This window comes from Gymnoscopelus microlampas, assembly GCF_963454915.1.
Source record: "Gymnoscopelus microlampas genome assembly, chromosome: 13".
NCBI lineage: Eukaryota > Metazoa > Chordata > Actinopteri > Myctophiformes > Myctophidae > Gymnoscopelus > Gymnoscopelus microlampas.
Genome location: NC_139950.1, coordinates 3,778,556 through 3,792,100, shown reverse-complemented (window position 1 = coordinate 3,792,100; position 13,545 = coordinate 3,778,556). Strand labels below are relative to the sequence as shown.

The window sequence follows — 13,545 nt, the reverse complement described above, 5'->3', positions numbered from 1 at the left end:
GTCAAAGTCCAGAGCCACCGCGTACGTTAAGCCCTGTGTCACACCAACACACAGTTGTGTTATAGTCTCCAGCGGTGTAAAGTAACTAAGTACATTTACTCAAGTACTGTACCTAAGTACAATTTTGAGGTACTTTTACTTTACCGGAGTGTTTCCAATTGTCTGTACTTGTACTTCTACTCCACTACACCTCAGAGGCAAATATTCAGGGGTGCACATAACTGGTGCGCAGGTGTGCATGCGCACCCAAAATAAATAATGCGCTGCACATCAGACGACGCGAGGCGCTTTTGCGTACCTTCCAAGCTTTTATTTTTTAGCAAAACTAAAAAATAAAGCCTGGAGATCGAAGCTAGGAATTTACTTCCTGAAGCCACACTCACACAATCACGCTAAAACACGCGTCGGCCCCATGTACAGCTCGCTGCACGGCAGCGGCCTAGGGGGGTTCACCAAATGGCGTGAGAAAAAAACGGCGAAAAAAGGCGGAATTTGGCAGCAGAGCGTCCTTTTCTCTCGCGCAGCTCCCCCCCCCACCCGTTGACAAAACTGTCCCGGTGGGCACCGTGCTGAATCCCCGCAAACGTGTTGTGAGCTTATAGATCTGCTATTTTCAAACATTTTAGTACTTTTACTTTTGGTACTTTAAGTACATTTTGATACCAATACTTTTGTACTTTTACTCAAGTCACTTTTGAAATCCGGACTTTTACTTGTAACAGATTACGTCTACATTGCAGTTTTGATACTTTTACTTAAGTAAAACATTTGAGTACTTTTTCCACCACTGAACTCTGAGAGATATAGATTCTGGCATCATGTCAAAAGCATTCTGTACACGATATTGTTCAGGATGTGTTGTTATGTTCAATGGTTTTCACCCGTTTGAGCACTGTGCCGTTTGAGCCGTCCAAGTTGATCTTCCTCAGGCTGAAGACGGTGGCAAAGATGAGGAAGGGCTCCACACTAGAGCTCTTCACGGGCCCCCCGATTCCGAAATTACCCGAGAGGACCCGAGACCCGTACGGGTCTGACTCGTGTTTTATCATGATCACTCGGGGGCGGGGCGGAATCGGGCAGCATTACCTCGGAAATTGTCGGAACTCGGGTCTGTCTTTATCATGATCACTCGGGGCGGGGCGGAATCGGGCAGCATTACCTCGGAAATTGTCGGAACTCGGGTCTGTCTTTATCATGATCACTCGGGGCGGGGCGGAATCGGGCAGCATTACCTCGGAAATTGTCGGAACTCGGGTCAGTCTTTATCATGATCACTCGGGGCGGGGCGGAATCGGGCAGCATTACCTCGGAACTCGGGTCTGTCTTTCATTATGTGTAATACCCGAGTGGATCCGAAAAAACCCGAAGTGTAACGTGCGTGACTGTGTGTGTGTACTTTCTGTGTTTTTTTTTGCAAACTGTTAATGAAAGTATTCAATAAACAATCAATATGTGTGTGCCGTGCGCTGCGCTCTGCTCTCGTCCTCACACACTGCTTTGTGAGGCGTGCCGTGTGCACTGTGTGTGCTGTGCAGTGTGCACTAAACGCAGTGCTGGCTGCTGGTTAATTTGTGTGTTGCTTTAGGGCTGACCTAGGATCAGGTTAGTGCAGCAGCGAGCCAGCGACATGAGTGGCTGTGTAACTTGTGTGATGATTATGCTGGTTCAGGATCAGATTACTGCAATGCTACCCAATGCGCATGCGTACAATGCAAGCCAAGCCAAACCAGCCAGGCTGATTTGAAAACACCGGCGGCGTACAATTTTGCAATCATGGACCCGTCCGATATTATCCTCAGCGAGGTTAAATCAAAGCTCAAATCAAACGAATACCAGGAGGTTAAGGTTACTGGTAACTCTTCTGCGTGGTCACACTTCATGCAAGTCGTGGATAAAGACGAGAGGAAAGTAGGAGCTGTTAAATGCATTACGTGTGGCTCGCTGCTAAAGTTCAACTCGGCCAAGACAGGCACATCGCATCTGCTAAAACATGTAAGGCTATGCAACAAAGCTCCTCAACCAAGCCAAATGTCAATGACATCATTTGTCAAAACGGGTTCAGTTCCGAAAAGAACAAAGGAACTTATCTTAGAAAAATGCACAAAAGTCTGTGTGAAGGATTTAAGGGCTTTTAGAATGTTTGAGTCCCCTGCGTTCAAGGAGTTGGCGCAGACAATAACGGACACAGGAGCACAACATGGTCAGTGTGATGTGAAAGACCTTCTTCCCTCTGGTGTGACAGTGTCTCGTTTCACACAGACAAAATACGACAGTATCAGAGCAGAGCTCCTGCCAGTGATTAAGAAAGCCTTAGCCAATGGACTGGCCTGTGGAGCATCCACAGACATGTGGACAGACGATTTTAGGAAGGTCAGCTATACCTGTATCATGCTGCATTACATAGATGAAAATTGGGAGTTTAATAGTAAGATGATATGTACATGCGCATTCCCACTCGGTGAAAAGAAGACGGCCGTAAACCTAAAGGGGGAATTGATCAAGCAACTGGAGGACTTTGGTCTATCCACAGAAGAGATCTTGAGACTGGTGTTTGTCAGTGACCAAGCAGCAAATATACAGTCAGCCCTCGGCCAGTGGACGCACAGCAGCTGTGTCGCACATGTGTTGAATACTGTGCTGAAGCACACATTCAAGAAGTGTGATGAGGAGGAGGAAGAGGAGTTGCAGCAAGTAAGAGCCTGTATTGAGCAATGCAAGTCTCTGACAACCTTCTTTAAACACTCGGGATTACAACTCCGACTCAAACACTCTTTAAAGCAAGAATGCGAAACGAGGTGGAATACCAAACTGGAGATGATAGATTCTGTGCTCCGTGGATTTGATCAGATCCAGTCAATCTTGGTCGAACGGGCAGAGATGCATCGCATGAATAGTATATCCAAAGACACACTTCAGATGCTTGTACGTTTTCTGCAACCTTTCAAGCAGGCTACCGAAGAGTTAAGTGGCTCAAACTATCCTACTATCAACTTGGTGGCCCTCTGGAAAACCACACTGATCAACCACTGCCAAATCACCCCAGCCGACCCACTACCTCTTGAGATATTGAAGCGCAGGTGAGATGTAGCCTATAATATCCATTTTAATTTCTAACTCATTCCTAATGTATTTGTGTGTTATTTGGTTAATTCTATCTAATGTACAGGTGTAGGACTGGGGGACTATGTTCCTATATTTAGGCCCATATAGTGTTATTATATTATTAATAATAATATTTTTTTTATGTTAATTCTATTCTATTTTGTAGGTGTGAGCCACTTCTGACCGGACGGATAGTTCTGGGACCGCACGAAAAGCTTGGTGTGTTCCTCTGGCCCAAATTCAAGCAGCTTCGGATGTTCAACTTGGCTGAGAGGGCAGACGTCTATCAACATGCATGCCGAGAGGCGGCCATTATGGCCACCTTACCCCCTCAGCGAGCCACGGTGATGACCCAGCAGGTGTTTATTGTTTAACATGTTCGAAATAAAGCATTCATTCATTCATTCATTCATTCATTCATTCATTCATTCAGCAAGAAGAAGACGAGGTGGAGGAGATTGCGCCGGACGCTGGGCCAGCACCACCAGAAGCAGCAGCAGCAGCACCACCAGGGCCGCTGTTCAACCAGTGGGCTGACATTCAGGATGGCAGCATCGAAACGTCGCAAGACGAGGTCGACCGCTATGTAAAGCACAACGCCACAATGCCGAATGATGGAGACATTCTTGAGTTTTGGAAACATAACGAAAATCTGTTTCCATATATGGCACGAGTGGCACGAAAATTCCTTTGCGTGCCGGCATCAAGTGTGAGTTGTGAATCTGCGTTTAGTACCGCTGGTCGCACGCTGGAGAATCGTCGGACCTGTCTCAGCACTTCAAGTGTGAATGCCATACTGTTCCTTAACAGCAATATGTGAATTGTGTAGCTACTATATAGGCAAACTAATGGTTGCTTAATATTTTTTGATTTATGTAGACCTAGGGCCGGCTACATTCAAGAAGCGGTGCATGCTTTAGCCTCTCTGTAATATTTGTTTGCTTCTACTTTTTTATTTACAAATGAGGCAGTGCACTGCAACTGCGCATTAACAGTAGCTTTTGATTAAAGAAAAAATATGCCCTCGTTAATGATTATATAGCCTCATTTGAAAAAAGCAAGTATACTTTATAATTCGTCACTTTATAATTTTTATACATTTTTATACAAGGCAAAAAAGTCAAAGAAAAAAGACTAAACGCATGCTGATTCGTTTGTTATTAATGTTGTTCGTTTTTTATGTTGTTGCCAGTTGTAGTTAGTTTATTGATGTTTACTGCGATTAGTTTATTGCAGAAATGCAGACAGATTGCAGACAATGGATATTGGATATTTTCGTTGTGTCTCTTTTGTCATGGGATATTTGCATATATGTGCTACAATGCAAGTTTGCACAAAATGCATTATAACACGATGTTTGACTTTGCACTATTGTCTAAGACAGGGGTCTTCAACAGGGGGTCTCAGAGTTACTACAGGGGGTCCGCCAAATCTTTGTGTGATAGAAGTTTTTTTTTTACCTTAACCACTTGAACCCTAGCATCCCTTTTTCTGAGGAAAACTTTAGCCAAAAGATAGCTGATCTACAAGCTCACAACGCCTTGCAGCGCGAGGCGAGGCGTTGTGAGCTTGTAGATCGGCTGTTTTTTGGCAAAGAGGTTTGGTGTAGAGCGAAAAAAGAGCAGACCAAGAAAACGAAAAAAGTTTAATCTGAAACACAATTTTGTACAAAATAGAGGGGGTCCCTGGCCTGAAAACGTTGAAGACTACTGGTCTAAGAGAAGGCCTATTGTTTTGTTGCTGGCCATCAATAAAATTGTCTTTGACATGAAATTGCGTGGTTTTATTTAGGGAACAACAACCGCTATATCTATGATTAACAGCACAGCCAAATCCTCTGCATATAACTCTCAGACTGTGTAAAATAAAATGGTCCGTTTGGCAGTGGTGGAAACTGGAAACAAAGTAAGTATAGGCCTACATTTTGAATTCCGGACTTTTACTTGTAACAAAGTATTTATATACAGTCTTGATATTTTAACACCACTGCCGTTTGGTTAAATACCTACACCACGCTGAAGATTTAACTGCGTTAAGAGTTTCTAGCTTTAATCATGAAATGGTGATTGTTAAATAAGCCCGCTATTATTTATTAAAGTACACATTTATTTACAAAGAGAACCTTTTGTCACGCATATGAAATTAACATCTCTGCGGCCAGCTGCGCATATTTATTTATTTTTGTATCGTTTCATTGATGCGCTTTTTTGAAGTGGTGTCTGCAGGGTCGGGTTTGTGAAATCTCGGAAATAATCGGGTTTCGGAACACATTTCACCGGTCCAATTACGGTCCGGGTCTGTAGAAATGTAAAAACATCGGAACGGGTCGGAATCGGACGAAAATGACACGGGTCCACTCGGGTTTGGTTTTATAATTTGAAAAAAACATCGGAACGGGTCGGAATCGGACGAAAATGGTACGGGTCCACTCGGGTTTGGTTTTATAATTTAAAAAAAACATCGGAACGGGTCGGAATCGGACGAAAATGACACGGTTCCACTCGGGTTTGGTTTTATAATTTGAAAAAAACATCGGAACGGGTTGGAATCGGACGAAAATGACACGGGTCCACTCGGGTTTGGTTTTCTAATTTGAAAAAAATGTCGGAATGGGTCGGAATTGGAACAGATTTCACATTTCCATTTCGGGTTTGGTCCGGTTTTTTTGGACCCGTGAAGAGCTCTACTCCACACCGTGTTGTGAGCTTGTCGATCGGCTATTTTCAGCGGAAGCTGAAAGCAGAAAACAGAAACGAGACTAGTACAGAGCCCTGACGGACTCCGGTCAACCATATAAGGTTTAAGTGGTTAAAAATACATATAAACCTCAATGCAGGACTATCTAAATACTAGGCTACTATTGTTTCTTACCAGACCTGGACTGGCTGATGGTGGGGTCGGTTGGCCTATACATGTTTTATTGTATGTGACCAATGTACAATATAGCCTATACATGGGCAACTGGCGGCCCGGGGGCCATATGCGGCCACCACCTTCTCTTATTGCGGCCCGCAGGTTAATATCGGATTACTGATATATTATTGATTTCAGCTGTTACAATTCCAAACATGCAAACATGACTTTAATTACTTCAGTCTATATGAGCAGCTTAATGACTAGTATTAAAATGTAATCATCTGTATGTCCAATATATTTGTATTTAAGTTCATGAAGTTAACATAAGTATAACTAACTAACAAAAAAAATGGAACTTTTCAGGATGGCGAAAATAGCAGATCTACAAGCGACGCGTTATGAGCTTTTTTTGCTACTTTTGTGTGACATTGAATGGCAAAGTACAGCATTAATTTACGAAAAAAGGTAAAATACGGAGATAAAGAGGTGTCTGCCTGACAGTATAGAGCGTGCCAAAAATCCTGAAGGGGGCGTCAACAAGTGTCTTTTGGTAGCAGGGGACATCTTTGAGGGGTATAAACCAGGTTGACTTAACGTTGCCAAAAACAAACATGTCTGCGCTACTATGCCGTGCCCCCCAGTGGTGACGACGTGTTGGCACGCTCTATACAGCAATGTGGCCCCCTGGAGTGAGTGTGGCAATATAGTGGCCCTCTGCATCATCAAAGTTGCATCACCCCTGCTCTGCACTTAAAGTGGTAAATTAAGCTTACGCAGCTTTTATATTTCCATTAATGAGATACAGTATTTTAGGTTGTATCAGCCAAAGCTCCTCAAAAAGCATATTGTGACTTCTTGGGGAAAATATGAGTTTGACTGGAACGGAGTGGAGCGCTAGACGTCCCGGGCACTGCCTGCTGCACTACAGGAATACAGAAGTGCCGTTCTCAAACCCAAGACGTAAAAGGTTGACGGCTCCGCTAAAAACAGTTAAAACGACAGAGGCACACCCAGACGAAAACATCTGTTCATATCGTCTACTCTCAGGTTTTCTGGTTCGAGCGTGAACCCTGAATGCTGAATGAATCATATCAGGGGAGCAGCACAGCGTTGACCCTGGCAGCATATCAATGGTCCATGTAAACAGGGGACAAATTAGGATACTACTTTTTTACTACTTTTCATCCACACATATTACACAAGACATCAGTAGAATATGTGTGGGAACAAACGCCGTGAGAAAAATGTTTTGTCAAGTTGATTGAGACATGTATTTGCTGATCAGCGAAAAAAATAAAGGGAACCTAGAAAGACACTTTCTGACAAACCACAAATCATTTCCCCTGCCGGGAAAATTAACTGAAACCCCAGCCATATACGCCTATGTTTATGCGGAACCAGTTACGTTACTAGTTACCACAAGCTCATGGAATGAGCAAGCCTGCTTCTCAGCAATCGACGTTGGTAGCAGGGGACATCTTTGAGGGGTATAAACCAGGTTGACTTAACGTTGCCCAAAACAAACATGTCTGCGCTACTATGCCGTGCCCCCCATTTTGATACCAATACTTTTGTACTTTTACTCAAGTCACTTTTGAAATCCGGACTTTTACTTGTAACAGATTACGTCTACATTGCAGTTTTGATACTTTTACTTAAGTAAAACATTTGAGTACTTTTTGGAGTATGCAGTAGTAACTAATCACTGTAAACACTGTAATAATAAAGCATGACTGTTGAGGTAATTTTTCTGTCTCCACTCACGGCAGTCTGCGGGTTCATCCGACTGGTCCCCGCAGTCATCTTCCATGTCACATTTCCATGAGAGCGAAATGCACTTGAAGTTCTTGCAAGCAAACTGATGGGAGAGACACAGGCTTATCTTTAGAGTCAGTCATGTATCAAAACCAGACATGAGACATAGGGTCCTATTTTGAACGTCTTATTTAAAGGTGTTATGTAGTAATTAAGTAATAATGCCACCATCCTATGAACAATCGCTATTTAACACACCTCCGAGCCTTAATATAAGACATACTCTATGACCTGCCGGCAATTAATACGCGGAAAATAGGGCCTATGAAGTCATACATGTAAAACAAGTACAACCTGAAATGAATCACCTGACTGGCAGAGCAGTTGGACATGCACTGCTTGTTGTCAGTTGCCAAGTAGGAGTTGATAGGACAGGTACACTTATAGCCTCCTCCAGGTGAGAGCAGACACAGGTGACTACAACCTCCATTGTTGGTCTGACACGGATGACCTGATACTGCAGGGTGGAGAAAACATGCAGAGATGTGATGAATACGATGACCCAAACATGTTAGAACTATAACAACAACAATAATAACAAGAAAATCCACTACTACTACTACTACTACTACTACTAATAATAATAATAATAATAATTGTGTATAATAAAAGTGTTTTAATTGTACTTTTTACATTTCTGCCTAATAAAATATTCAATCAATACTACTACTACTACTACTACTACTACTAATAATAATAATAATGCTAATAATAATAATGGTATTGGCTAATAATGAGAGAATATTATATGTATACAATGAATGGCACAGACCATTGGGCTGCCTATGGGGGTGGTAAACGTGGATGTCCATTGGTCTGTCCGGGGTGCTGAAGAGCCTGGTCTTGTTGGTACCTTTAGTCTTGTGGGCTCTGTAGATGGATTTGGTCTCCCACTCTGTCCAGTAGATGTGCTCCTCAAACAGAGTAATAGCAAAGATGTGGGGGATGCCCTGACTCAGAACTACAGATGGACAAAACCAAAAGAGTATATTAATATTAATATGTATTATATTATATTATTATATATTAATCAGAGGTCACGTTCGTCCGATAATTGCCGATTTTGACCGATTTTTTATTACAAAGACCGGAAAAAATAAATCTCTCCGGACATATTGACCGGTTGATAATGACACGGCAGTTCATTAATTATCACCGCAAATCAGGGTGATATAGAGAGTGTGCCCTCTGTGGCTGTCTTAACTCTTGAGCAGCAAAAGGAATTGTTGAATTTGCAATTGCAAATTCAAACAAAGTTAACTGCAAAGTTAACTTGTCTTTTTGGCAGCTAAAGACAAGGAATTGGAAATGGCTAAAATCAGGCACAGATCAGAGATGGCGAGGCTAGATATTGAGGACATGAGGCTCAAGCTGGTGAGGGAGGGCAAGTTGAGTGAGGTGAGGGAGGAATCAGGTGATAAAGACAATATCTTGAAAAGCCTATGGTTAGTCCCCAAATGTAATGAGGAGGTTGAGGTGTTTTTCACTTTTTTCGAGCGGGGGGCAGACGCTATGGACTGGAGTGATGTGGACCGCACAGTCCTGTTGCAGTGTGTGCTCACTGGACGTGCGCAGGAGGCGTTTGCTTCACTGTCAGCACGGGACAGCACTAAGTACAGAGAGGTGAAAGCCGCAGTGCTTCACACCTATGAATAGGTACCCGAGGCTTACCGCCAGCGGTTTAGAACGTGGCAACGAGGCAATAGATCCTGTTTGGAGTTTGCCCGTGACTTGACCACACACTTTAATCGCTGGTGTGTGGCTGCAGGGGTAGAGGACCATGATGATCTGTCAGATCTAATTGTACTGGAGCAATTAAAAACATCAGTCCCTGAGCAAGTGGCCTTGAGCAGAAAGCACAGACTGCAGCGGAAGCTGCGGCGCTCGCCGATTAATTCTCATTAACTCATAAGGGATGTAAAGCAAAGCAAAGTTTGTTGTTTACCCAGGGTGTCGGACTAAGTACGAAACTTGTTTCCAGCCGGACCCTGCATGGAAGCCTTGCTCAAGGGCTATTCAGCGGTGATTCATGATTGATGTGATGAATCGGGGAATCGAACTAGGGACCTTCCGGTATCAAGGCCGCCCCTCTAACCACTAGGCCACCGCTGCCAGTGGGGACAACCGTAGCTTTACTGTTGGGTTTGGGGGGTGGCAGAGAAGCTGGCCAGGTTGTTGGGGGAAATCATTTCCCTGGCAGGACCAGTGGGGCTTGGAGTTCAGAATGGAGATGTGAACTGGGGGGGTTAGTTTAAAATGGGGTTAATTTTTGTAAATATTTGCACATTTGTAGTTTATTTATTTATAGCACAAAGTTTAGGCCAGGGTTCCTTGTGGGACCCTGTTTTGAAGGGGGGGGGGGGGGGGGGGGGATGACGGCCCCCTGGGCCTTCGCTTGGGTTCTGTGTGTGTGCCTTTAAATGCCTAACCAGATTCCATTGCAGGGCTGGTTTGGTGGAGGGTGGAGTCTGAGATAATCAGTGGAAGGGGAGCCTGGCCATAACAATATATATATTTATATATATACACAGACATGTAGTGTGTAGTGTGCGCGCATGTGCATGCGTGCGGGCGGGCGTGCATGCGTGCGTGCGTGCGTGCGTGTGTGTGTGTTACCTGTGTGTCTGTTGGTTCCGTCCAGGCTGGCAAACTCAATATTTTCCACCTTGCCATCGGCCCAATACAGACGATCATTGTGGTAATCTAGTGTCAGGCCATTAGGCCAGCCGATCTTATCCTTCACGATGATACTCCTGTTGGTGCCGTCCATCCCCATTCTCCCTATGTGGGGGTTGATGTCACCTATGTCTGACCAGTACAAGTACCTGTCAGGGAGAAACTGCATCAGCCCACTGTTCACAACATATGAGCCAGCCTACTAGTGGACGTACAATATGAGTTTGCCACAAAGGAGTACTATCAAGCAGAAGCTTAGACAATCATAACAAAGTGTTCCAAACTCATTTTAATAGTGACAACCTACATGACTCTATTAAAACTCATTAAGTGCCAAACACGAGGATTCTCGTGTTTGTAAATACATCCGTCGAGTGCCATGAACGAGGATTCTCGTGTTTGCACTTTTCTTTTTTTTCCCCACATGGGTCGCTCTAACGCAACTTTGGAATGACCCACTGAGCCTGTAAAATGGAATGGACAGATGTGGATCCGTGCCAAAAAAACAACCTCCCGTCCACTTATATGATCTCTATATCTTTTTAACGTGGTGAAAAAGACCAGCGTAAACGGTAAGAACGCTGGCACTGGATGTACCCTGTTTTAAAAAAACGTTGTCACCAAATGTGTTAAAAAATAAAATCTGCATGAAAATAATGCCTTCACCACAGTGCTCTTACCCGTAGCGTACATCCACAGCCAAGGCGCGTGGCTTGTCTAGGCCGGTGTTGACCAGTACTGATGGGTATTCCCCGTTTAGTTTGGACACTTCTATGGTGTCCCGCCCTGTGTCACTCCAGTACAGATTTCGTCCCACCCAATCAACAGCCAGACCGTCCGGTTGTCCGATCGACTTGTGGGGAAGGACCTGTAAACAAGCCATTCATGCACTCACCACTTGTTGTTGTATCACTATTTTTATGATTTAGTTCTTAGGAGAATTAGTTCTTAGAGATAGGAGAATGTCGAAAGACAGGAAATCAAGGGCAGAGAGAAGAGAGACATGCAAGGTAAGACCACCAGCACCACATTTTCATTTAACGGTGACATCACAAGTAACAGTGTTGGGCTAATTACAAAAACAATAAAAAAGAATGTTACTCGTTACTCTTTTGAAAGGTAATATTCTTACTTTACCTATTAGTCCCTGCCAACAGGAACATAACTTACATTACTTTTCCGTTACACTCCATAAAACTAGTAATTGTATTCCACTGAATACAATGGAATACTTTGGATAGGCCTACTTTGCAGTAGGCCTATCCACTAGCAGTACACCTGATCTTTTTTTCATTGTGAGTGCCGTCTGTTGTAGCTGTTATTATGCTGGAAACAACAGTTACTCTGTACTTTGAAAAAGTGATATTATTACAGTAACGTGTTACTTGTAACACGTTGGTGTAATGCGTTACTCCCCGACAGCTGATTTGGAACATAATTTCCCTTCCCCGTCATCCATCCTCATTATCACACTGACCTGGAAGTCACTGCCATTGATGTGCATGCAACTGATCCTCTTAGTCACCACGTCTGTCCAGTAGATCATCTGCTGCTGATAGTCAAAGTCCAGAGCCACCGCGTTCGTCAAGCCCTGTGTCACACCAACACACAGTTGTGTTATAGTCTCTGAGAGATGTCAAGAGCATTCTGTACATTATATTGTTCAGGATATGTTGTTATGTTCAATGGTTTTCACCCGTCTGAGCACTGTGCCGTTGGAGCCGTCCAAGTTGATTTTCCTCAGGCTGTAGACGGTGGCAAAGATGAGGAAGGGCTCCCCAACGTGTTCAATTTTAACTTGAATACAAAGTTGAGACTTATTAGTGAGAAGTGAGATTCCCCATCCTAGTGAATGCAGCAGCCTAGAGGGCGGAGCCAAAAGTACACTGTGCGTTTGTCAATGATCACATGACCTCAATCAATTCTCCAGTTCTAGGCAACATACAGTAGAGGTGTATTTCCACACAACAGCAGGTGTATAAAAGACATTGTACAATGTTGAAAATGAGTGGTATGCCCCTTTAATGCGGCCCGCAGGTTGATATCGGATTACTGATATATTATTGATTTCAGTTACAATTCCAAACATGCAAACATGAACCACTTTAATTATTTCAGTCTATGTTAGTAGCTTAATGACTCGTATTAAAATTGTATTTGTATTTAAGTTTCATAAAGTTAACATAGGTATAACTAAATGCATTTGATTATTTTTTATGTAACTTTTCAGGATTCCAATAAAAAAATGACAAAAAAAAACAATCTTAAATATAGCTGCAAGCAGCGATAATACGGGGCCAGGTAATGAAGAGAGAAAAAAGAAAGAATCAATGATAAGTAATATGCACAATAAGCCATCGACACATAGAATACTGAACTTGAGAGAAAGAAGACCATGCAATTAACATAAGGATTTTAAACCCTCACTAACCCTAACCTCAGTAAAACAACGCCTAAGCCTATCCTCAAGACACACTATGTGTTATCCGAATAATGCCAAATCAAGATCACCTCAATACATTGTCATGGACAGGGATCGAACCAGCAACCTACGGACTCCAAGAACTAGTGAAAGTAGCCGATCTACAAGTTCACAAACCGTTGCTATCTGAAAAGTTGTGAGGTTGTAGATCGGCTATTTTCAAAATGAAGTATATCATACATTAAAAGAGAGACAAAACTATAAGTAATATGCACAATAAGCCATAGAAGACTGAGCTTAAGGTCATGTTTTCTGCAATTCCACCTCTCACCGAGAGAGAGAGAGAGAGAGAGAGAGAGAGAGAGAGAGGGGGAATAGATTGAAGAGAGATGGAAGCAGATTGGATTGATTGGACATACGATTGCACATCTGGTTGCATTGGCTATTTGAAAATAAGCTCACAACACGCGTTGTGAGCTTGTAGATCTGCTATTTTCAAAATATATGAGCTTATGCTAGAGCATTTTCGGGAGTTTGGACCGGCGCAACGGCGTCGCTGTTATCTTTTCATGGCCACCGGCAGATGAATAATTGCTCATTAAAGCTTCATTTTTTTCACAAAAAATCCGCTTGCACCGTTTGGTCGGCATAGGTCCAAAGTTCATGTGTAAAAC

At 43.2% G+C, this 13,545-nt stretch overlaps 2 protein-coding genes across 2 annotated transcripts in view; both read right to left on the bottom strand.

Annotated features, from left to right (window-relative positions):
- Positions 1 to 1,049, bottom strand: part of LOC311058070 (low-density lipoprotein receptor-related protein 1-like) — a gene marked incomplete at its 5' end in the record, with an annotated part of 2,919 nt that extends 1,870 nt beyond the window's left edge. The window contains 2 exons of the mRNA XM_084075378.1: positions 1 to 33; positions 882 to 1,049. The exon at positions 1 to 33 is cut by the window's left edge and continues 81 nt beyond it. Coding sequence (XP_083931504.1) covers positions 1 to 33; positions 882 to 1,049 — 201 coding nt within the window. The remainder of the gene's footprint in view (positions 34 to 881) is intronic.
- The window catches only part of LOC311058153 (low-density lipoprotein receptor-related protein 4-like), a gene marked incomplete at its 5' end in the record, with an annotated part of 72,226 nt that overhangs the window by 32,373 nt on the left and 26,308 nt on the right, over positions 1 to 13,545 (bottom strand). The window contains 5 exons of the mRNA XM_084075491.1: positions 8,546 to 8,734; positions 10,390 to 10,598; positions 11,130 to 11,317; positions 11,927 to 12,040; positions 12,146 to 12,246. Of these exons, the coding sequence (XP_083931617.1) occupies positions 8,546 to 8,734; positions 10,390 to 10,598; positions 11,130 to 11,317; positions 11,927 to 12,040; positions 12,146 to 12,246 (801 nt within the window). The remainder of the gene's footprint in view (positions 1 to 8,545; positions 8,735 to 10,389; positions 10,599 to 11,129; positions 11,318 to 11,926; positions 12,041 to 12,145; positions 12,247 to 13,545) is intronic.